Source organism: Entelurus aequoreus, linkage group LG19, assembly GCF_033978785.1.
Source record: "Entelurus aequoreus isolate RoL-2023_Sb linkage group LG19, RoL_Eaeq_v1.1, whole genome shotgun sequence".
Lineage (NCBI taxonomy): Eukaryota > Metazoa > Chordata > Actinopteri > Syngnathiformes > Syngnathidae > Entelurus > Entelurus aequoreus.
Window position 1 is genome coordinate 18,598,887 of NC_084749.1, and position 23,856 is coordinate 18,622,742.

General features: G+C 36.2%; 1 protein-coding gene across 1 annotated transcript; it reads left to right on the top strand.

Moving 5' to 3' along the window:
- Window positions 1–435: 435 nt before the first annotated feature.
- On the top strand, window positions 436–22,989 carry LOC133634863 (intestinal-type alkaline phosphatase 1-like). Its single transcript, XM_062027511.1, has 11 exons — window positions 436–511; window positions 626–742; window positions 8,292–8,407; window positions 10,629–10,803; window positions 11,142–11,314; window positions 15,939–16,064; window positions 16,172–16,241; window positions 17,966–18,104; window positions 18,236–18,426; window positions 18,502–18,618; window positions 22,718–22,989. Exons 1-11 carry the CDS (start codon window positions 436–438, stop codon window positions 22,987–22,989), a joined length of 1,572 nt encoding a protein of 523 aa, XP_061883495.1.
- The last annotated feature ends 867 nt before the right edge of the window (window positions 22,990–23,856 follow it).

The following is a 23,856-nucleotide window of genomic DNA, read 5'->3' on the forward strand; positions in this document are numbered from 1 at the left end:
TCTCAGTTTGAAAAATGTATTAATTGAATCATTTGTCTTTTAATAAAAATGAAAACGGGTCCCACAGACCCGAACACCCACAAGGCCTTAACTGTATATATGATACAGTTATGGCCGTCCTCATCACATAACGATCTGCAGTAAATAAGATAGTCGGCAAGACCTAGTATTCACCAGATATTCTAATGAAAGTATGTGATTGTGTTTGCACGTGGAGCGCATGAAGTCATGCATAAGTGAATCAGTGAATCAGTGCCAGGAAAATGCTTTATTTACCAGTCAGGTACTAAAAGATGCACTCCAGTTCCACGTGTGAATGTTGCTGTGTCCTCTTTGCAACAGACCTGTGCCCTTTGTTCCTTGACTGCGTCTATAAAAAGGCTGATGTATGTTGTCCCTTGTGCAATATCTCAAAACACGCGTGTCGTCAATACCATGGCCGGGAAACATAAGTTTGCATTTTTTGGATTACTGATTTTCATTGCAATCAAGGGGACCTTGTCTATCTCAGGTAAACTAATTGTTATCAATTCGTATACGACGTCAACACACAAAGTAATTATTCTTCATTGTTGTCAATGGAATAAGTCAACTCTATGATACGTATTGTTTGTTTCCTCTGTAGAGGAAGAGCTCCATGCCACTTACTGGAACAACAAAGGGAAGCAAGCGCTTCACACTGCCCTCAACATCCAGCCTAATATCCACCAAGCCAAGAACATCATCCTCTTCATAGGGGACGGTAAGTTGGAGGAAGCTGATTAAACCACTTTTTTTTTTTTAAATTAGTACGGTAATTAGATGCCATTGGAGCGTGAAAGTGAAACTTTTATTGCCGTGGTACAACGGTTCTCAGAGGAAGTGATCAAATTAGTGGGAACTGAATTGTCCAAGTGGGAAGGTGTTAATGGCATAAGGGGATGACGTTTGGTTGTTTGTTGTTCATAATAATAAAATTAACTGGGGCCACACAAGGAAAACATGAGTTGGGAATTACCTGGGTCCTTTAACACAGTGGTCTCCAACCTTTTTGTACTTGCGGACCGGTCAACGCTTGAAAATGTGTCCCACGGACCGGGGTTGGGGTTAGTAAAAAAAAATTGTTTTATTTTTATTTATTTTTTTGTCATAAACAAATACAATCATGTGTGCTTACGGACTGTATCCCTGCAGACTGTATTGATTTATATTGATATATAATGTATATATTGTGTTTTTTATGTTGATTTAATAAAAAAAAAAAAATTTTTTATTTATTAATTTTTTTCTTATTTCTTGTGCGGCCGCGGCCCGGTACCAATCGGTCCACGGACCGGTACCGGGCCGTGGCCCGGTGGTTGGGGACCACTGCTTTAACACATAAGTCCCCAACTGACTTGAGCCCAAAGACTGGCTAAAAATGTCATATGAATAAAGTTGGTGAATCTATTACAGTTATGTGTATTACTACGGTATTACATCATCACACCAAAATAAACTCACCTTAAAGGGGTCATATTGTGTTTTGTTTTTTTTCTACATTTAAAACACTTCCTTGTGGTCTACATAAGTGTTTCTTAACCATTTGGCCGCGAGCGCCCCCTGGAGGGCCGCCAAAAAGTATCTGTCTCTCTGACGGGGTCCGTATGGGCAGCAGCAGTACTCAATTGTAATGCACTTTTCCACCACGTGTGGCAGTAATGACAATGTCAAACAAACAGAAAAAGTCAAAGAGAAGTTTCTTAAGTGCAAAAATTATGACTAAAATGGTGGAGCTGTGTATTCATTTGCACCTAAATTTTTAGTGACATTTAAAAAAACAAAAAAACATATGTATTATTATTAGAGATGTTCGATAATGGCTTTTTTGCCGATATCCGATATTCCGATATTGTCCAACTCTTAATTACCGATTCCGATATCAACCGATACCGATATATACAGTCGTGGAATTAACACATTATTATGCCTAATTTTGTTGTGATGCCCCGCTGGATGCATTAAACAATGTAACTTTAACCCGACTTAAACAAGTTGAAAAACTTATTCGAGTGTTACCATTTAGTGGTCAATTGTACGGAATATGTACTGTACTGTGCAATCTACTAATACAAGTTTCAATCAATCAATCAATCAAAAACAAGGTTTTCCAAAATAAGAGAACAACTTCAACTCCAGTTATGGAAAAAAAGTGCCAACATGGCACTGCCATATTTATTATTGAAGTCACACAGTGCATTATTTTTTTTTAACATGCCTCAAAACAGCAGCCTGGAATTTGGGACATGCTCTCCCTGAGATAATCCTAATACCCACTACAACTATGGGAAATTCCATACTTTGACTTTCACAAAGTGCATTATTATTTTATTTTTTTAAACATGCCTCAAAACAACAGCTACAAAAACAATGAAGGCACACAGCTTCAGTCCAGAGTATACTAGACTACGTCCGTGTTTTACCGGAAATGTACCGCTCCGTACAGCGGCGTTTTAAAAAGTCATTAATTTTACTTTTTGAAACCGATACCAATAATTTCCGATATTACATTTTAAAGCATTTATCGGCCGATAATATCGGCAGGTCGGACATCTCTAATTATTATTGTTTATTATAGATTTAGTTAGAATTGCATAGTTGTATTAATATTTAATCAGTCCCTTCTTTTGCAGTGTATTTGATTAGTATTTATTTTTGTAATCAGCCTGACCTAAGTCTTGATAAAAATCTTTGTGATTAACACATGTTTTCATATCAGTTGGCGTATTAATTGGTGAGGATTATCCTGTTAAACTGGGAGAAAGTTACATATAATTATTGAAATTAAAATCAAGAGTAAGATGACTAAATCAGTGTCAATATTTGAGTGGGGCCCCTTGCCTCTCGGTATTGTAAAAGTTGGGCCAAAGTTCAAAAAGGTTAAGAACCCCTGGTCTACCTAACATGTGATGGTCGTTCTTTGGTCAACATTTTGCATAGATTATTTTTTACAATCCGTTTTCCGCTTTCTGATCGTCTCTCTGGGATGCGTCGTCATGTGGGCGGTCTTATTTACCTGGCTTTACTTCAACCGCCTCTTCTCCCCGCCATCTTTGTTGTTGTTGTTTGTTGTTAGTTGCGCTTCTACAGCTGCAGTCCATATCTACCGACGGATATAAATTAGAACTACACGCTACTTTGTATTAGAAATGGCAACAGCGGAGGATGCATGTGCATGTACGAGCCAGTCGGCCCCATAACAAGAGGATTGACATTCGCGCGAAGCACTTTTGGGTAAATTTATGATTACCTCAAAACTGATTTGGTTAACATTATGAGCAAAAAATATATATAAAAGAAGCACAATTTCCGGACTTCCCTGCTCTTCCATTTCCTCTTCCATAGACACCATAGCCTGTTTCCTCATGCTCTTTCAGCATTTTCTCAAGCATTTTGATAAAAACATCAGTAGAAGAGGACACAAACATATCTTCTTTTTCTGTTGTTTTTTATCTGCTCTGCTATTTTTTCTCAGTTTTTCCCTATATTCTGAGTTGGTCTTTCTCCCTGATTTTCGAGATTGCATTGTCTTGAGTCCATACTTAACTCATGTTGCCATCATTTGGGAAACATGCAAGCTGACCCCTTTTTTTGTGGTATTGCTACAACCTGCAACAATGCATCTGGATGACATGTTTGCTAATTCCTTCAAATTTTTGTGTGGAAATAACTAGGGGTGTGGGAAAAAATCGATTTGAATTCGAATCGCGATTCAGAATCGATTCTCATTTTTAAAAAATCTATTTTTTTCATTTTTTTCTTTTTATTTTTTTTTATTTTTTTTTTTCTTCTTTTTTTTAATTAATCAATCCAACAAAACAATACACAGCAATACCATAACAATGCAATCCAAATTCCAAAACCAAACCCGACCCAGCAACACTCAGAACTGGAATAAACAGAGCAATTGAGAGGAGACGCAAACACGACACAGAACAAACCAAAAGTAGTGGGGACGGCGTGGCGAAGTTGGTAGAGTGGCTGTGCCAGCAATCGGAGGGTTGCTGGTTACTGGGGTTCAATCCCCACCTTCTACCATCCTAGTCACGTCCGTTGTGTCCTTGGGCAAGACACTTCACCCTTGCTCCTGATGGCTGCTGGTTAGCGCCTTGCATGGCAGCTCCCGCCATCAGTGTGTGAATGTGTGTGTGAATGGGTGAATGTGGAAATAGTGTCAAAGCGCTTTGAGTACCTTGAAGGTAGAAAAGCGCTATACAAGTATAACCCATATATCATTTATTTAATTTAGTGAAACAAAAATGAATATTATCAACAACAGTATGAATGAATGAATGAATGAATGAATGATCTTTATTGTCATTGTGCATGTACAGGTACAGGTCCAACGAAATTTAGGTTGCTTCCCTAAGGTGCTTTGCATTTAAAAAAAAGAAGAAACCACACAATATACAAAAACAACATAATATACACAATATGCAATATGGCCAATATTAGTTACAATTTCAACATAGCAGTGATTAAAAATCCCTCATTGACATTATCATTAGACATTTATAAAAAAATTTAAAAAAAGAACAATGGTGTCACAGTGGCTTACACTTGCATCGCATCTCATAAGCTGGACAACACACTGTGTCCAATATTTTCACAAAGATAAAATAAGTCATATTTTTGGTTAATTCAACAGTTAAAACAAATTTACATTATTGCAATCAGCTGATAAAACATTGTCCTTTACAATTATAAAAGCTTTTTACAAAAATCTACTACTCTGCTTGCATGTCAGCAGACTGGGGTAGATCCTGCTGAAATCCTATGTATTGAATGAATAGAGAATCATTTTGAATCGGGAAAATATCGTTTTTGAATCGAGAATCGCGTTGAATCGAAAACAATTGATTTTGAATCGAATCGTGACCCCAATAATCGGTATTGAATCGAATCGTGGGACACCCAAAGATTCACAGCTCTAGAAATAACATGATTCAGGAAGAAGATGCTACCAAAACACATACTACGCAATATGAAATTTCCTCCAGTGGTCTGTAGGTGATGTCAGCAGACGGATGCAGGCCTAAGGTCGGCATACCAAAATCTGCAGAAAACAAGCCTGAAATCACTACTGCGTCCAATTCAGGGGAAATTTGACCTGTAGACATATGTTTTAGGTCAAGAACTATGAAATAAGTGCTAATGTTGTCAGCATTGAAGGAGGTCCTTTAAAGCCCCAATTAATAACTGTCAGTTTTGGTTGATTTTGGTGGACTCAAGCAGTAGTGTTTTTACCAAAAGAAGACCACAGTTCTCATGATGACAAGCGCATATGGCGTCATACTGACATGATGTCCGTTGTAATCTTGTCACAAATATTACGTCTCTAATGGCTATGCTGATGTTAAATAGCAGACACCATCAAGGATTGCCCTACAAACATGACGTTACTACCAAGAATGCATGGGGGCGGATGCATGTCCGAAGCAACGAATTTCGTAGTAGTCAAAACTATCACGCAAGTTTTCGATAGATAACATTAGCAATATAATTTTAATTTGAGCATTGAAAGTTACTTACTTGTTTAGCAGGAACCTTCAACCTTGAGCTCACGCATGTTGATCCTTACTGTCTTTTTTTATGTCTCCGTTTTTCTTTGTTTGTCTCCTCAGACAAAACTTTTCGTTTCTTTGGTCGTTTTGGAGCCTCGGCCGTGATGGCAGTAATTGTACGTAGGCGTTCTTCTTTTTTCTTGTTTTCTGGCGGCACATAGGCATTCGCATCGACTTCCGTCAAGTCAGCACATTTTTTGTTTTTTGTGTGGCGGAGCTCCTGCCACCCTCCTCAATGTTTCTAAGTGCTAGTGAGAGCGATACAGCCCCCCTAAGGCTTTGACAAAGCTGTCATTCAACTAGTTGTAAGCCAATGTACCGTTTTGAAAGTTATGAAAATATTTTATGAAGGTTGAAAAGATACTTAGTGCTGCTTTAAATTCAACTTCTGGCACAGCCCAAAAACAGTATCATGCTTTTGTTTTGCAGCTCTTTTTGATACTAAATATTAGAGATGTCCGATAATGGCTTTTTTGCCGATATCCGATATTCCGATATTGTCCAACTCTTAATTACCGATTCCGATATCAACCGATACCGATATATACAGTCGTGGAATTAACACATTATTATGCATAATTTTTTTGTGATGCCCCGCTGGATGCATTAAACCAGTGTTTTTCAACCACTGTGCCGCGGCACACTAGTGTGCCGTGAGATACAGTCTGGTGTGCCGTGGGAGATTATCTAATTTCACCTATTTGGGGTATAACATTTTTTGCAAACCAGTAATTAGTCTGCAAATGATGTGTTGTTGTTGACTGTCGGCAGAGTAACCGTGTAATACTCTTTCATATCAGTAGGTGGCAGCAGGTAGCTAATCGTGATCACAATTTTTCAGACAACAGCGGGAGGCAGTGTGCAGGTAAAAAGGTGTCTAATGCTTGAACTGAAAAATAAACAAAAGGTGAGTGCCCCTAAAAAAAAAGGCATTGAAGCTTAGGGAAGGCTATGCAGAACAAAACTACAACTGAACTGGCGACAAAGTGAAGAAAAACAGAATGCTGGACGACAGCAAAGACTTACAGCGTGTGGAGCAGACGGCGTTCACAAAGTACATCCGAACATGACATGACAATCAACAATGTCCCCACAAAAAAGGATAAAAACAACTGCAATATTCTTGATTGCTAAAACAAAGCAGGCGCGGGGAATATCGCTTAAAGGAAGACATGAAACTGCTACAGGAAAATACCAACAAAACAGGAAAAGCCAGCAAAATAGGAGCGCAAGACAAGAACTAAAACACTACACACAGAAAAACAGCAAAAAAAGTCCAAATAAGTCAGGGTGTGATGTGACAGGTGGTGACAGTACACCTACTTTGAGATAAGAGCTATAGTGATGCATGCTTGGTTATGGTTTAAAGTCATATCTCACGACTTTTTATTGTCAATATCGAGTTTCATATTTTAATGATTTCTGCTGGTGGTGTGCCTTTGGATTTTTTCAATGAAAAAAATGTGCCTCGGCTCAAAAAAGGTTGAAAAACACTGCATTAAACAATGTAACAAGGTTTTCCCAAAATAAATCCACTCAAGTTATGGAAAAAAATGCCAACATGGCACTGCCATATTTATTATTAAAGTCACAAAGTGCATTATTTTTTTTAACATGCCTCAAAACAGCAGCTTGGAATTTGGGACATGCTCTCCCTGAGAGAGCCTGAAGAGGTTGAAGTGGGCGGGGTTGAGTTGGGGGGCGGGGGGTAGCGGGGGGTGTATATTGTAGTGTCCCGGAAGAGTTAGTGCTGCAAGGGGTTCTGGGTATTTGTTCTGTTGTGTTTATGTTGTGTTACGGTGCGGATGTTCTCCCGAAATGTGTTTGTCTTTCTTGTTTGGTGTGGGTTCACAGTGTGGCGCATATTTGTAACAGTGTTAAAGTTGTTTATACGGCCACCCTCAGTGTGACCTGTATGGCTGTTGACCAAGTATGCTTGCATTCACTTGTGTGTGTGAAAAGCTGTAGATATTAAGTGATTGGGTCGGCACGCAAAGGCAGTGCCTTTAAGGTTTATTGACGCTCTGTACTTCTCCCTACGTCCGTGTACCACTACGTACAGCGGCGTTTTAAAAAGTCATAAATTTTACTTTTTTAACTGATACCGATAATTTCCGAAACGATACCGAAAATTTGCGAATTTAACATTTTAAAGCATTTATCGGCCGATAATGTCGGCAGCCCGATATTATCGGACATCTCTACTAAATATTTGTACTTCTACTACTAGATGACCCTATTTAGAAACATAGTAGTATAAACAGGCTTACTACTTTAACTACTATCTGAACCAATTTGAACCCAAAGAAAGTTCAACTTTACCACTCTGTTTATTCCATGGGTCAAGGTTCGTATTTTACACATTTAAAAGCCACAATTCAAACGTTATGGACGTACATTAACAAGATGTACATGCTGAAAGCAGTAATTGTTTTATGAGTTTTATCAGCACACATCTGAGTGTTTTTCATGAAAACAAAAGTTAAGTCGAAAACTGCAACACCTCCCAAAGAGAATAGGCTTAAAACAATGGATGTCATTTAAAAATTGGGCCTTTGTTTTGTGTGAAAGTAAATATACAATGGAGATTTGAAAGAACCTGGAGTACTTTGTGCTGTAAACTCACATACCGTACATTAAGGGAGCTTTGTAAGGGTCCAAGAGTGGTTTGATTGTTGACGTTATCTAACTTTTTCTTCCACTTCCCAGGGATGGGAATAACAACACTAACTGCTGCCCGCATCCTCAAAGGACAACTTGCAGGACATTCAGGAGAAGAGACCAGCCTGGTCATGGACACTTTTCCGCACTGTGCACTGTCGAAGGTCAGACCATTCATATTGACAAAGGGCGTTACGAGTTAATGAGTTACGACTTTAAGAAGAAGAAAAAAAACAGTTTACAGAGCTTGCATAGACATTGAAACACTGCAAAAAAGGATGACATGGTCATGCTCAAGGAAAAGGGTTTCTGCAGCCCCTACCTATATGCTGTGTTCTTGGGAAATTTTATCACCAAAGTATTAGAAGCTCCTTCCTGCTCTGTCATTAATGAGAATATAAAAGCAAATTTCCACCATTGCATTAACTGTCCCCATGGCACACGCCATTAATGCACCATTCTCACAAGGCAGATACGCTATATTGCCAAAAGTATTTGGCCACCTGCCTTGACTCACATATGAACTTGAAGTGCCATCCCATTCCTAACCCATAGGGTTCAATAGGACGTCGGTCCACTTTTTGCAGCTATTACAGCTTCAACTCTTCTGGGAAGGCTGTCCACAAGGTTGCGGAGTGTGCTTGTAGGAACTTTCGACCATTGGTGAGGTCACACACTGATTTTGGTCGAAAAGGCATGGCTGTCAGTCTCTGTTATAATTCATCCTAAAGGTGTTCAATTGGGTTCAGGTCAGGATTCTGTGCAGGCCAGTCAAGTTCATCCACCCCCAGACTCCGTCATCCATGTCTTTATGGACCTTGCTTTGTGCAGTGGTGCACGGTCATGTTGGAAGAGGAAGGAGCCCGCTCCAAACTGTTCCCACAAGGTTGGGAGCATGGTTGTCCAAAATGTTTTGGTATCCTGGAGCATTCAAAGTTCCTTTCACTGGAACTAAGGGGCCAAGCCCAACTCCTGGAAAACAACCCCAAACCATAATTCCTCCTCCACCAAATTTCACACTCGGCACAATGCAGTCCGAAATATACCGTTCTCCTGGCAATTTTTATTGTTTTTTTTCATATAGGATTTTTTTTTTTTTTTTTTTTATATAATGGTGTTAGTTTTTCATGTAAAAAATATAATACAATATAGCTCCTATATGAAAAATAAAAAAATAAAAAAATAAAATAAAAATAAAAATAAAAATAAAAATAAAAATAAAAATAAAAATAAAAATAAAAATAAAAATAAAAATAAAAATAAAAATAAAAATAAAAATAAAAATAAAAATAAAAATAAAAATAAATAAAAAATATACACTACCGTTCAAAAGTTTGGGGTCACCCAAACAATTTTGTGGAATATCCTTCATTTCTAAGAACAAGAATAGACTGTCGCGTTTCAGATGAAAGTTCTCTTTTTCTGGCCATTTTGAGCGTTTAATTGACCCCACAAATGTGATGCTCCAGAAACTCAATCTGCTCAAAGGAAGGTCAGTTTTGTAGCTTCTGTAACGAGCTAAACTGTTTTCAGATGTGTGAACATGATTGCACAAGGGTTTTCTAGTCATCAATTAGCCTTCTGAGCCAATGAGCAAACACATTGTACCATTAGAACACTGGAGTGATAGTTGCTGGAAATGGGCCTCTATACACCTATGTAGATATTGCACTAAAAACCAGACATTTGCAGCTAGAATAGTCATTTACCACATTAGCAATGTATAGAGTGTACTTCTTTAAAGTTAAGACTAGTTTAAAGTTATCTTCATTGAAAAATAAGGACATTTTAATGTGACCCCAAACTTTTGAACTGTAGTGTATGTATGTATATTTTTATTTTTATTTTTTTTTTTATTTTTTTTTTTTTTCATATAGGAGCTATATTGTATCATATTTTTTACATGAAGAACTAACACCATTATATAAAAAAATGCCAGCAGACATCAAATCAGTTGAATTTGTTTTAATTGTTCCCTTTAGTCATCTAGCAGATGTAGAAATATAAAGTATGATTGTTTAATAGACGCTGTGTCCAAATATTTCCTATTTCTGACAATCCAAACATGTTGACGTGCACACCATGTCCGCGTAACATAGGCCAGTTTGCGCGAGCATTCCAAGCGCGCTAAAAGTGCACGCAAAACAGTTCCAGTCCTGATGAATCACGACGAGAGCGCTTGTGATTATATTTGCTTGTCTACTTGTCCCAGTATTGTGCACGTTCAAATAATCGGCATGTATCATTTTTATACAAGAAGACACGCTAAATGTTTTTGCTCATTTACGAGACACAAACCTCCGTGCACGAGCTTAGTAGATATAGTTGTGGACATGCTCTCACCTTGTGATGTTCTTAACATGTCGATGCTATTTGTTTTTGTAGACGTACAATGTGGACCAACAGATGCCAGACAGTGCTGGCACGGCCACGGCGTACTTATGTGGCGTGAAGGCCAACTACGGCACTCTGGGGGTCACCGCTTCCACGCCGAGGTACAATTGCAGTGCCGTCTACGGGAACGAAGTCACCTCCGTGCTGCATCGGGCCAAGCAAGCAGGTACGCTTAAAGTTTGCCCTGAAATCGGTAGGTCATACCGAGTCATACCAAAGACTATAAAAAATGGGACCCATTACCTCCCTGCTTGGCACTCAGCATCAAGGGTTGGAATTGGGGGTTAAATCACCAAAATGATTCCCGAGCGCGGCCACCGCTGCTGCTCACTGCTCCCCTCACCTCCCAGGGGGTGGAACAAGGGGATGGGTCAAATGCAGAGGGTAATTTCACCACACCTAGTGTGTGTGTGACTATCAGTGGTACTTTAATTTAGAACTACTAATTAAATAAATCAAATTTTTAGAAAAAGAGTTCAGTTCCGCTGCTTCTTCTTGTTTCAGGAAAATCGGTGGGAATCGTCACGACAACCCGTGTGCAGCACGCCTCTCCGGGTGCGAACTATGCTCACACCGCCAACCGGGGTTGGTACGCTGACTCGGATCTCAGCAAAGAGGCCGTCCAAAATGGCTGTCGGGACATCTCGTATCAACTTGTTCACAACACAGAGATAAATGTAAGCTTTAAAACATCCAGCAGATATGTTAATATTAGAGAGGTCCGATAATATCGTACTGACGATATTATCGGCCGATAAATGCTTTAAAATGTAATATCGGAAATTATCTGTATCGGTTTCAAAAAGTAAAATGTATGACTTTTTAAAACGGAGTGGTACACGGACGTAGGGAGAAGTACAGAGCAATTGTGTCTTCCAGTCATACTTGCCAACCCTCCCGATTTTCCCGGGAGACTCCCAAATTTCAGTGCCCCTCCCGAAAATCTCCCGGGGCAACCATTCTCCCGAATTTCTTCCGATTTCCACCCAGACAACAATATTGGGGCCGTGCCTTAAAGTCACTGCCTTTGTGTGCCGGCCCAATCACATAATATCTACAGCTTTTCACACACTCAAGTGAATGCAATGCATACTTGGTCAATAGCCATACAATTCACACTGAGGGTGACCGTATAAACAACTTTAACACTGTTACAAATATGCGCCACACTGTGAACTCACACCAAACAAGAATGACAAACACATTTCGGGAGAACATCCAGCGGGGCATCACAACAAAATTAGACATCATAATGTGTTAATTCCACGACTGTATATATCGGTATCGGTTGATATCGGAATCGGTAATTAAGAGTTGGACAATATCGGAATATCGGATATCGGCAAAAAAGCCATTATCGGACATCTCTAGTTAATATACCCTAAACCAGGGGTCACCAACCTTTTTGAAACCAAGAGCTACTTCTTGGGTACTGATTAATGCGAAGGGCTACCAGTTTGATACACACTTAAATAAATTGCCAGAAATAGCCAATTTGCTCAATTTACCTTTAACTCTGTTATTTTTAATAATTAATGATATTTACACTTAATTGAACGGTTTAAAAGAGGAGAAAACACGAGAAAAATTACAATTACATTTTGAAACATAGTTTATCTTCAATTTCGACTCTTTAAAATTTAACCGAAAAAAGAAGAGAAAAACTAGCTAATTCGAATCTTTTTGAAAAAATTAAAAAAATAATTTATGGAACATCATTAGTAATTTTTCCTGATTAAAATTAATTTTAGAATTTTGATGACATGTTTTAAATAGGTTAAAATCCAATCTACACTTTGTTAGAATATATAACAAATTGGACCAAGCTATATTTCTAACAAAGACAAATCATTAGTTCTTCTAGATTTTCCAGAACAAACATTTTAAAATGAATTAAAAGACTTTGAAATAAGATTTACATTTGATTCTACAGATTTTCTAGATTTGCCAGAATATTTTTTTTGAATTTTAATCATAATACGTTTGAAGAAATATTTCACAAATATTCTTCGTCGAAAAAACAGAAGCTAAAATGAAGAATTAAATTAAAATGTATTTATTATTCTTTACAATAAAAAAAAAAAAAATTACTTGAACATTGATTTAAATTGTTAGGAAAGAAAAGGAAGGAAGGAATTTAAAAGGTAAAAAGGTATATGTGTTTAAAAATCCTAAAATCATTTTTAAGGTTGTATTTTTTCTCTAAAGTTGTCTTCCTGAAAGTCATTAGAAGCAAAGTAAAAAAATTAATGAATTTATTTAAACAAGTGAAGACCAAGTCTTTAAAATATTTTCTTGGATTTTCAAATTCTATTTGAGTTTTGTCTCTCTTAGAATTAAAAATGTTGGGCAAAGCGAGACCAGCTTGCTAGTAAATAAATAAAATTAAAAAAATAGATACAGCTCACTGGTAAGTGCTGCTATTTGAGCTATTTTTAGAACAGGCCGGCGGGCTACTCATCTGGTCCTTACGGGCTACCTGGTGCCCGCGGGCACCGCGTTGGTGACCCCTGCCCTAAACGGTCATTTGTGTCAGTTATTCATCAATACATGCTTTAAATTAGTGGTGTCCCAAGTGGGTCCCGGGGGCCATTTGTGACCCCCTTCTAGAAATACTATTCCAAAACACCTACATAAAAAGTGGACTAAAAGAGCAAATAGGTCTAAAGCGGGGGTCGGCAACCCAAAATGTTAAAAGAGCCATATTGGACAAAAATACCAAAAAAAAATTCTGTCTCGAGCAGCAAAAAATTAAAAGCCTTATATAAGTGTTATAATGAAGGCAACACAAGGTGTAAGTGTCTATATTAGCCTACTATCAAAGGCTGACACAAATCTTCGTTGACAGAAATGTTGTATTTTAATTTTTATTCGACACATTTTTGCAACATTGGAAATCATTAGTAAAACGGAGGCTTCTCACACAAAGAGATACCTTTTGGAAATTACTGGCTCAAAATGGCCAAAGGTATAGATGTGTGTGTCCAGGTTTAAGGAAATGGCAGGCTGTCTTCTTCTAATGGATGTATTACAATCTTTGCAAGCTGGGTGACATTTGCTATGGTCTGGAACAACATGGCACACAAACAACATCAGAAATGCAGCCAATATTACATACAGATAATGTTTCATGAGCCATGCAAATATAAATTAAATACACAGAGGACATAAGTAAAGGAAATTAAATGAGCTCAAATATACCAACAAATGAGGCATAATGATGCAATATGTACATACAGCTAGCCGAGATAGCATGTTAGCATCGATTAGCTTGCAGTCATGGATTGACCAAATATGCCTGATAAGCACTCAAGCAAATCAATGACATCAACAAAGCTCACCTTTTGTGCATTCACGCACAGTATAAAACGTTTGATGGACAAAATGAGACAAAGAAGGTGTGGCATAAACACGTCTTTCTGTAACAGCATCGGAGAAAGTTGTACATTTAAACAAACTACGATGAGTAGTAAAAAAAAAAATGTTGATGCACTGCACGACTGCTTCTAAAATGCCCATAAAATGTGGTAGATATCTCTTGCTGGTTGGAAAACATAGCAAACATAGGAGCATAATAACATGAATGTGCAGTAAATGAGAGTGTCCCTGTATACTACACACAAATCCGCATTTAAATAATTTGCACTCATTTTCATTTGCATACTCCGTGTTAGTAAATCACACACAACCAGCCCACTAGTAGTATGCGCTATTTTATAGATTGCACACGCTGTTTAGCGTGAGGCGTTTGGATTAGAGATGTCCGATAAAGGCTTTTTTGCCGATATCCGATATTCCGATATTGTCCAACTCTTAATTACTGATTCCGATATCAACCGATACCGATACATACAGTCGTGGAATTAACACATTATGCCTAATTTTGTTGTGATGCCCCGCTGGATGCATTAAACAATGTAACAAGGTTTTCCAAAATAAATCAACTGAAGTTATGGAAAAAAATGCCAACATGGCACTGCCATATTTATTATTGAAGTCACAAAGTGCATTATTTTTTTTTAACATGCCTCAAAACAGCAGCTTGGAATTTGGGACATGCTCTCCCTGAGAGAGCATGAGGAGGTTGAGGTGGGCGGGGGGTTAGCGGGGGGTGTATATTGTAGCGTCCCGGAAGAGTTAGTGTTGCAAGGGGTTCTGGGTATTTGTTCTGTTGTGTTTATGTTGTGTTACGGAGCGGATGTTCTCCCGAAATGTGTTTGTCATTCTTGTTTGGTGTGGGTTCACAGTGTGGCGCATATTTGTAACAGTGTTAAAGTTGTTTATACGTCCACCCTCAGTGTGACCTGTATGGCTGTTGACCAAGTATGACTTGCATTCACTTGTGTGTGTGAAAAAACGTAGATATTATGTGATTGGGCCGGCACGCAAAGGCAGTGCCTTTAAGGTTTATTGGCGCTCTGTACTTCTCCCTACGTCCGTGTACAAAGCCGTTTTAAAAATTCATCCATTTTACTTTTTGAAACCGATACCGATCATTTTGAAACCGATACCGATCATTTCCGATATTACATTTTACAGCATTTATAGACATCTCTAGTTTAGATCTTAGTAAATCAGACCCAAAATGTCCCAAAAACAATCAATGCCATGTTTGTTTACAATGAGCTTAGGGGACGTTTACATTTCATTTTCGGTTTTTATTGGTGTGACATCATAATTCCTCATATCGGCACAATAATTATCTGTCTGATATTTATCATGCATCCCTACTAATATAACAAAACTGACATACAAAGGTTTTTTTTTTCTTTAAGAAATGTATGTATATATATATATATATATATATATATATATATATATATATATATATAGTATTGGCTTTGAAATTGAAACATGTCAAAATGGCTCCCCGGACTTAGTATTCAGTGTGCCGCCCCCACTGGAAGATGTTTGGACATCAGATAGAGTATCTCTTGGAACCATAGGATTTGATGAAATGTGTAGAAATTGAGAACAGTAGGGAAGGGATTCATATGGCCCCATTCCTGGGTGGATCTTGCATCAGAGGAAGAGGGGGAGGTAATAATTTTGCAATGCAGTCTGCTGAAAATGATGGAAAGCGCCATTCTACATAGCAACTGACGCTGTGGTCAAAGTTGGAATTGCCACAGAGTACATTTTATTCAACACTATGCTGCCTTCTGGTGGGTAGAGTGGGTAGTGCACCTCCCAATTCGTCACGTTTCATGTGTCAGGTACACCTCGACGAATGGGGCCATATTAACTCCCTTCCGACTGTAACATAAAATAAGAAAAAACTAATATTGTTTTCTTATTAAGGTCATACTTGGTGGTGGTCGAGAGTACATGTTTCCCAGGGACATTCAAGACCCAGAATATTCCAATGTCAGAGGAGATCGAGACGATGGACAAAACCTTATTGTCGAGTGGCTAAAGAATAAAAGGGTAAATGTTTGTTTTAGTACTAATGTGTATTTGTGTAACGTCATCAGAGTTTTTACAATCCACAAAATCGCTGACCAGTGAATTTGTGTTTTTTTTATGGCTAACAGAACGCTAAATATGTTTGGAACAAAAAAGACTTTGATGCTGTCAATCCGGCAAAGACAGACTTCCTGATAGGTAAGTAGCAGAGCACCGTATCGGACACAAAAATAGTAATTTAGCTGAAAATATGTAAATTAAAAAAAACGCCAATTAATGCCTTTTGATGCCGATCACAAAAGACGATCCCCGCTGGCTGACACTGCATTTATTTTTGGTATCCTGGCTGAGCCGCTCTACTAAGTTATTGATCATTGCCTCCATTGCAGCAAATAAACTACATTTTTTACAAGTTGTAGTATCACTGGAGGACGAGGCTAAACATGTTCTATGTGCTATTAAAAACTCACCAAGGGGCTGTCGATTTTCAGATTATTTGATATATTTGTACAGTGTGACTGTCTGAGTCAAAGAAATAGCATTTCTGGGGCCGTCACCTCACGGCTCGTCTAAAATAGACATTGATAAATAAATAAATGCTTGTTTTTGTTTTGTTTTTTGCTGAAGAAAAAGTATTGTGCAGTATTCGTTCCTGACGATACTGAAAATAGCTTTTATCTATAAGGATATGTATTTTTTGCGTATCGGTATATTGACCACTCTACAACCAACATACAGCAATCACAGCAACTTAATAAATGAATAAATGTTAAATCTGAATCTAAATGTTAAATATGTTATATTGATATATAAATGTAAAATATACATCTAATTGTTAAATATAAATATACATATTAAATGTTAAATGTACATGTGAAATCAAAATACAAATGTCAAATCTTAAATATAAATGTTTATTCGAAGTCTAATTGTTAAATCTAAATTTAAATATCAAACGTAAAATCTAAATGTTAAACTTAAATCCAAATTGTAAAGCTAATTGTTCAATCTAAATCTAAATGTTACATTATGAATATAAATGTTCAAACTAAATATGATGTTAATTTTAATCTTATTTTTAAACAAACAGATGTTAAAGATACACATTGAATACAAATGTTACATTTAAAGGAGAAAAATAAATATAAATGTAAAATAAAATAATACATGTAAAATCTAAATGTTGAATCTAAATCAATATTTTGAACCTAAATCTAAATGTTGAATGCAACCCTAAGTGTTAAATTATAAATATAGTAAATGTTAAATCTAAATCTAATGTTAAATGTCAAATCATACTGACAGCCATCAGACTGTATAATGCATGTTTCTTGACTGCACTTAAATGTAGAGTATATGTAGAATATATTGATATTATTTATATATTATATATATAATATATTATACCTATATATTATATTATTTATTATTATTATTGTCTATTGTGAGCGAACTGTGGTGCTGAATTTCCCCCAGGGATCAATAAAGTACTTTCTATTCTATTCTACTCTATTCTAAATATACATGTTAAATGTAAACATTGAATCTAAATCTAAATGTTGAATCTAAGTCTAAATGTCAAATGTTAAACATAAATGTACAATTAAAATGTCTCACTAAATGTAAAGCTAAATTTTTTTTTTTTAAATATGCAAATATCCCACTGTTTCTACACCTGTCTGCGCAGGTACATCGAAAAGTGTGACTTAATTTGTACAATCGGTATATACAACAAATCAGACATTCTGCACTTATAAGGAAAATCCGGCTCAGTATTATTTTTAAAAATGTAACAGTTGTCTTTGCGGGACTGCCTCTTTTATTGAACTCATAATTGTCATCGCCGCAATTTGTCAGGGGATTCGATACGAGTTATCAGTAGACTTCAGTAGACACTTATGGTGTATTCTCACTGCTGGTAGGTCTTTTTGAGCCCAAGGACTGTCGCTACGAGATGGAGCGTAATCCAGCAACAGACCCATCCCTCACTGAGATGACAGAGAAGGCAATTAAGATTCTCAGCAAAAACCCTAAAGGATATTTCCTTTTTGTGGAAGATAAGTATAATTGTTTTTTCAAAGACATCATATACAACCGTGGAATATAGATTATAATACAGATGTAATACACGGTACGTGGCGATAACACACGTGCGACCCTGAGAGTCGTTTGTCTTTGTCTTGCAATTCAAGGGGGAGAATAGACCACGGCCACCATGCCGGCAGGGCCAAAAGGTCGCTTACCGAGGCCATCGAGTTTGACCGAGCCATCGGGCGAGCGGCCGAACTCACAAATGAGCTGGACACCCTGTCGATAGCCACCGCGGACCACTCGCACGTCTTTACCTTCGGAGGAGGTTCAGCCAGAGGAAACTCTGTTTTAGGTGAAATGTTTACACAAGCTGATGAGAGCTGAGCCATAAACAGTTCCTGGTATCACTTCATCATGTGATCCGCAGGGGTTTCTCGGAGCATTGCTGAGGACAACAAGCGCTTTACCAATGCCGGGTACGCCAATGGGCCGGGATACCAGTTTGTCAATGGAAGTCGCCCAGATGTAAATGAGACAATTTCTAGTAAGTGGGACAACGTAATAAGGCAGCTCCATCTTGTGGTGGAAGATGTGACGCACTGGATTTCCAGTGGTAGTTATTAATACACTTGTAGTTTAGTTTAGTCTTTATTTGAAGGGACAATGCATAGAAACATTAAGCTCAAAGACAGATACAATGCAAAAAGTCAGTGTTCAAAAACAAGAAAAAAAATACAAAAATGAGGGGTATTTTATTTGAACTAAGCAAAATTATCTGCCAATAGAACAAGAAAATTTGGCTTGTCAAGACTTTCCAAAACAAGTCAAATTAGCTAACCTCAATGAACCCAAAAATACCTTAAAATAAGTACCGTATTTTTCGGAGTATAAATCGAAAAATTGTTTGGGGTCACCCAAACAATTTTGTGGAATAGCCTTCATTTCTAAGAACAAGAATAGACTGTCGAGTTTCAGATGAAAGTTCTCTTTTTCTGGCCATTTTGAGCGTTTAATTGACCCCACAAATGTGATGCTCCAGAACGAAGGTCAGTTTTGTAGCTTCTGTAACGAGCTAAACTGTTTTCAGATGTGTGAACATGATTGCACAAGGGTTTTCTAATCATCAATTAGCCTTCTGAGCCAATGAGCAAACACATTGTACCATTAGAACACTGGCGTGATAGTTGCTGGAAATGGGCCTCTATACACCTATGTAGATATTGCACCAAAAACCAGACATTTGCAGCTAGAATAGTCATTTACCACATAAGCAATGTATAGAGTGTATTTCTTTAAAGTTAAGACTAGTTTAAAGTTATCTTCATTGAAAAGTACAGTGCTTTTCCTTCAAAAATAAGGACATTTCAATGTGACCCCAAACTTTTGAACGGTAGTGTAAGTCGCACTGGAGTATAAGTTGCATTTTTTGGGGAAATTTATTTGATAAAACCCAACACCAAGAATAGACATTTGAAAGGCAATTTAAAATAAATAAAGAATAGTAAACAACAGGCTAAATAAGTGTATGCTATATGACGCATAAATAACCAACTGAGAACGTGCCTGGTATGTTAACGTAACATATTATGGTAAGAGTCATTCAAATAACTATAACATATAGAACATGCTATACGTTTACCAAACAATCTGTCACTCCTAATATCGCTAAATCCCATGAAATCTTATACGTCTAGTCTCTTACGTGAATGAGCTAAAATAATATTATTTGATATTTTACGGTAATGTGTTAATAATTTCACACATAAATCACTCCTGAGTATAAACTGCGACTTATAGTCCGAAAAATACGGTATATTCTCACTAATAACAAGTGCACTTTTCTTGGTAGAAAAAAAAGAGACCTTTTTGCTCAATATGTTGAAAAATATTCTTAAATTAAGTAAATGCTAGTGCCATTATCTTGACATAATGATATGCGCTCGGCATCATGATTTTTTTTTTTCATGCTTGAAGTAAGAAATGATTACTTTAAAAAAGTAGTTTTATACTTGTGAGTGTTGATGACACAGCTTTGCAACAGTTGATATTCTAGTTCCAAGCATGTTTTACTCAATATAGGTCATAATATCTCAGCAACAAGCTGTAATATCTTACTGAGATCATTTAGGACCAAAACCCTTAAAACAAGTAAAACACTCTAACATAAAATCTGCTTAGTGAGAAGAATATCTTATCAGACAGAAAATAAGCAAATATCACCCTTATTTGAGATATTTAATCTTACTTAGATTTCAGTTTTTGCAGTGTATGTTCTGTACCAGATTATAGCTAAATATCTCATTTCCATGTGCAGTCCCTGGCTACCTAAATTAAAGGGATACACAAATCATGCAGTAAAGTTATAACAATAAAATCATACTATAGCATGTAATCAAATTAAGAAAAGTCATACAATGCCCTTTCATTGACACATACTTAATATACAATACAACCACACCACATTTACATGATCACACATAGACAATACATGCTCTTGTTCCCATCTGTCATAATTTGTAAAAACAACCATGATTATAATAGACACACCTCACAGTTTACAACAAAATGCTCTCCTGGATAAATATAATACACATTAAGTTGACTTGTCAATCATAATGCCCACCTCAGTGACCGTGTGAGCAGCTTTTAACTTCAATTGTGATTGAAGAGTAATCTGTTAGACTTTTCAAGTTTGTTGTGAGGTCGTTCCATTCCTTTATGGCTTTATATGAAAAGGCTGATTGTGCAAAAGATGTTTTAACATCTGGGTACGCTACTCTGCCCCCTGGTGGAGGCTCGTGTGTTTCTAGTTGTCGCAGCAGATGTAAACTGGACAAAGTGCTTAAGTGGCGCTGGTGCAGTGTTTAACCACTTCAAAATAGGAGAACATGCACAATCTAGTAAGATCCAACACAACTATAGCATGGAAACATTTAATATTTAGCTCACTTTTCTCACATTTAGCTTATCTGTATTTTCTTCACGTTTGAGTTGGAAATATGATTCTAAATGTTGAATCTAAATGGCAACTATAGATGTATAATTGTTGTATGTAAAATGCCTAATTTCAAATCTAAATGTTAATTCTAAATGTTGAATTTGAACGTTAAGTCTAAATCTAAATGTTAATCGAAAATATAAACGTTAGATGTAAATGTCAAATGTTAAATCTAAAGTTTGAATCTAAATGTAAAGGTTTATTCTAAATCCTAATATTAAATATGAATGTTAAATCTAAATAGAAATGTTAAATGTTAAATAATAAATGTTGAACCTGAATCTAAATGTTAAATTTTAATGTTATATCAACATATACATGTTAAATATACATGTATTTGTTAAATCTAAATCTAAATATCAAATGTTAGATATAAATGTTAAATCTAAATCTAAATGTAAAATCCAAATACAAATGTCAAATTTTAAATATAAATGTTGAATCTAAATCCAAATGTAAAATCTAAATTTAAATATTAAATGTAAAATCTAAATGTTAAATTTTAAATCCAAATTGTAAATCTAATTGTTAGATATATATATATAAATGTTCAATCTAAATTTAAATGTTAAATCTTAAATATAAATGTTCAATCAAATTCTGATGTTAAATATTACTTAAAAATGTTAAAAATAGATGTTAGTTATACATATTGAATATAAATGTTGAATTAAAACATTAAAATTAAATATACAGTAAATGTCAAATAAAATAATGAATGTTAGATATTAAATTTTAGATATAAATGTTAAATCTAAATGTAAAATTTAAATACAAATGTCAAATCTTAAATATAAATGTATAAATCAAAGTCTGATTGTTAAATCTAAATTTAAATATTAAATGTAAAATCTAAATGTTAAATTTAAATCCAAATTGTAAATCTAATTGTTAAATATAAATCTAAATGTTAAATTTTAAATATAAATGTTCATGATGTTAATTATTACTTAATTAAAAATTGATGTTAATTTATACCTGTTTTTTAAACAAATAGATGTTAAATATACACATTGAATATACATGTTCAATTTAAACGATAATAAATATAAATGTAAAATAAAATAATACATGTAAAATCTAAATGTTGAATCTAAATCAATATTTTAAATATAAATATAAATGTTGAATCTAAACATAAATGTTAAATTATAAATATAGTAAATGTTAAATCTAGATCTAATGTTAAATGTTAAATATACATGTTAAATATAAACGTTTAATCTAAATCTAAATGTCAAATTTTAGATACAAATGTACAATTAAAATGTCTCACTAAGTGTAAAGCTAAATACCGGTATTTTTAAAAATATGCAAATATACCACTGTTCCTACACCTGTCTGCGCACAAAAACCCGCCCACATCTGGGACTACCTCGAAAAGTGTGTGTGAATTTTTACAATCGGTATATACAACAAATCAGATATTCTGCACTTATAAGTAAAATCCGGCTCAGTTTTGATTGACAGTGTAAGAGTTTTCTTTGCGGGACTGCCTCTTTTGTTGAACAAAAGTAGAACAAAATCATATATTTGTATACAATAACAGCAATATCTCATCAGTCCTCTAAATGCATTTAATGTAGTCTATTAACACTAACAGACAAAATAAACTACTACAATCATATTTCCCTTTCTTTTGCAGAGGGTGATGAATATCGTCAACAGGCAACGGTCCCTCTTGATTCAGAGACCCATGGCAGTGAAGATGTAGCCATCTTTGCCAAAGGACCAATGTCACACCTTTTCCATGGGGTCCAGGAGCAGAGCTACATCGCCCACGTGATGGCTTACGCAGCTTGTTTGGAGCCTTACGAGGACTGCAAACTCACCCTTCCCAATCACGCCGGGTCAATCTTCCCCAGTTTGCTGTTCCTTCTCATCGGCCTTCTTCTTTGCATGGTCTCCTCCTCATAAATGTGCCTGATTTGACTTGTCATATATGTATATTATCATGTATAATATACACAAATATACATATATGTATATTTGTGTATTGGGGTTTAAAACCTGCAACAACTGCCATTACAAGTACTTTGTATTTATTAAGATGCATCCCAGTGCCGTTTTCTCTGGCAACTCCGGCTTATTCCAATACCCAAGGCTGTCCCTGGCTAAATTTGGGCAACGAGCAGAATTACCCTTAGATTTACCCTTTTATTTATGTGAAATTATGTTTATACTTGGTTAATCAAACTTTAATTTATCAATTTGATGCATGTTTTGTACTTAAACATATTCATGGTAAATACATTGTCCATATGAGTAGTTGTTTGTATATATCGGTGCCTTGTGGTTGACTGTTGATCAGTCCAGGGTCCACCCCGCAAATCCCAAAGTCAACTGGGATAGGCTCCAGCTCATCCTTGACCCTAATGAGGACACTCTAGAACAGTGCTTCTCAAACTTTTTTCACCAAGTACCACCTCTAAAAATACTTGGCTCTCCAAGCACCACCATAATCACCAACATTAAAATACAGTAGCGTAGCAGGCTTAAATATTCATTAGAAACAAGGCAGCAGTGCTATTTAACAAATATATTTAATATTTCGGCCCCTGTAGCATTACACACAGTTTGAACAGTAACACTGTACTTCAATAAAGGAAAATAAAACACTGTACTTAAATAATGAATTAAATCTTTGGCGTATCACTCGACGAAGCCCGAGTACCACTAGTGGTACAAGTACCACAGTTTGAGAATCCCAACTCGAGAAGATGGATCAATATGGCCTTGTGTAAAGTGCACTGAAATTGAAATATGTCAATATGGCATTAAGGC

Excerpts from the sequence above, each read along its gene's own strand:
- LOC133634863 (XM_062027511.1), top strand. The coding sequence starts at position 436 with ATGGCCGGGAAACATAAGTTTGCATTTTTTGGATTACTGATTTTCATT. Across the intron at positions 743-8,291 it reads CATCCTCTTCATAGGGGACG|GGATGGGAATAACAACACTA; the intron begins GTAAGTTGGAGG and ends TCCACTTCCCAG. Across the intron at positions 18,619-22,717 it reads TGTAAATGAGACAATTTCTA|AGGGTGATGAATATCGTCAA; the intron begins GTAAGTGGGACA and ends TTTCTTTTGCAG.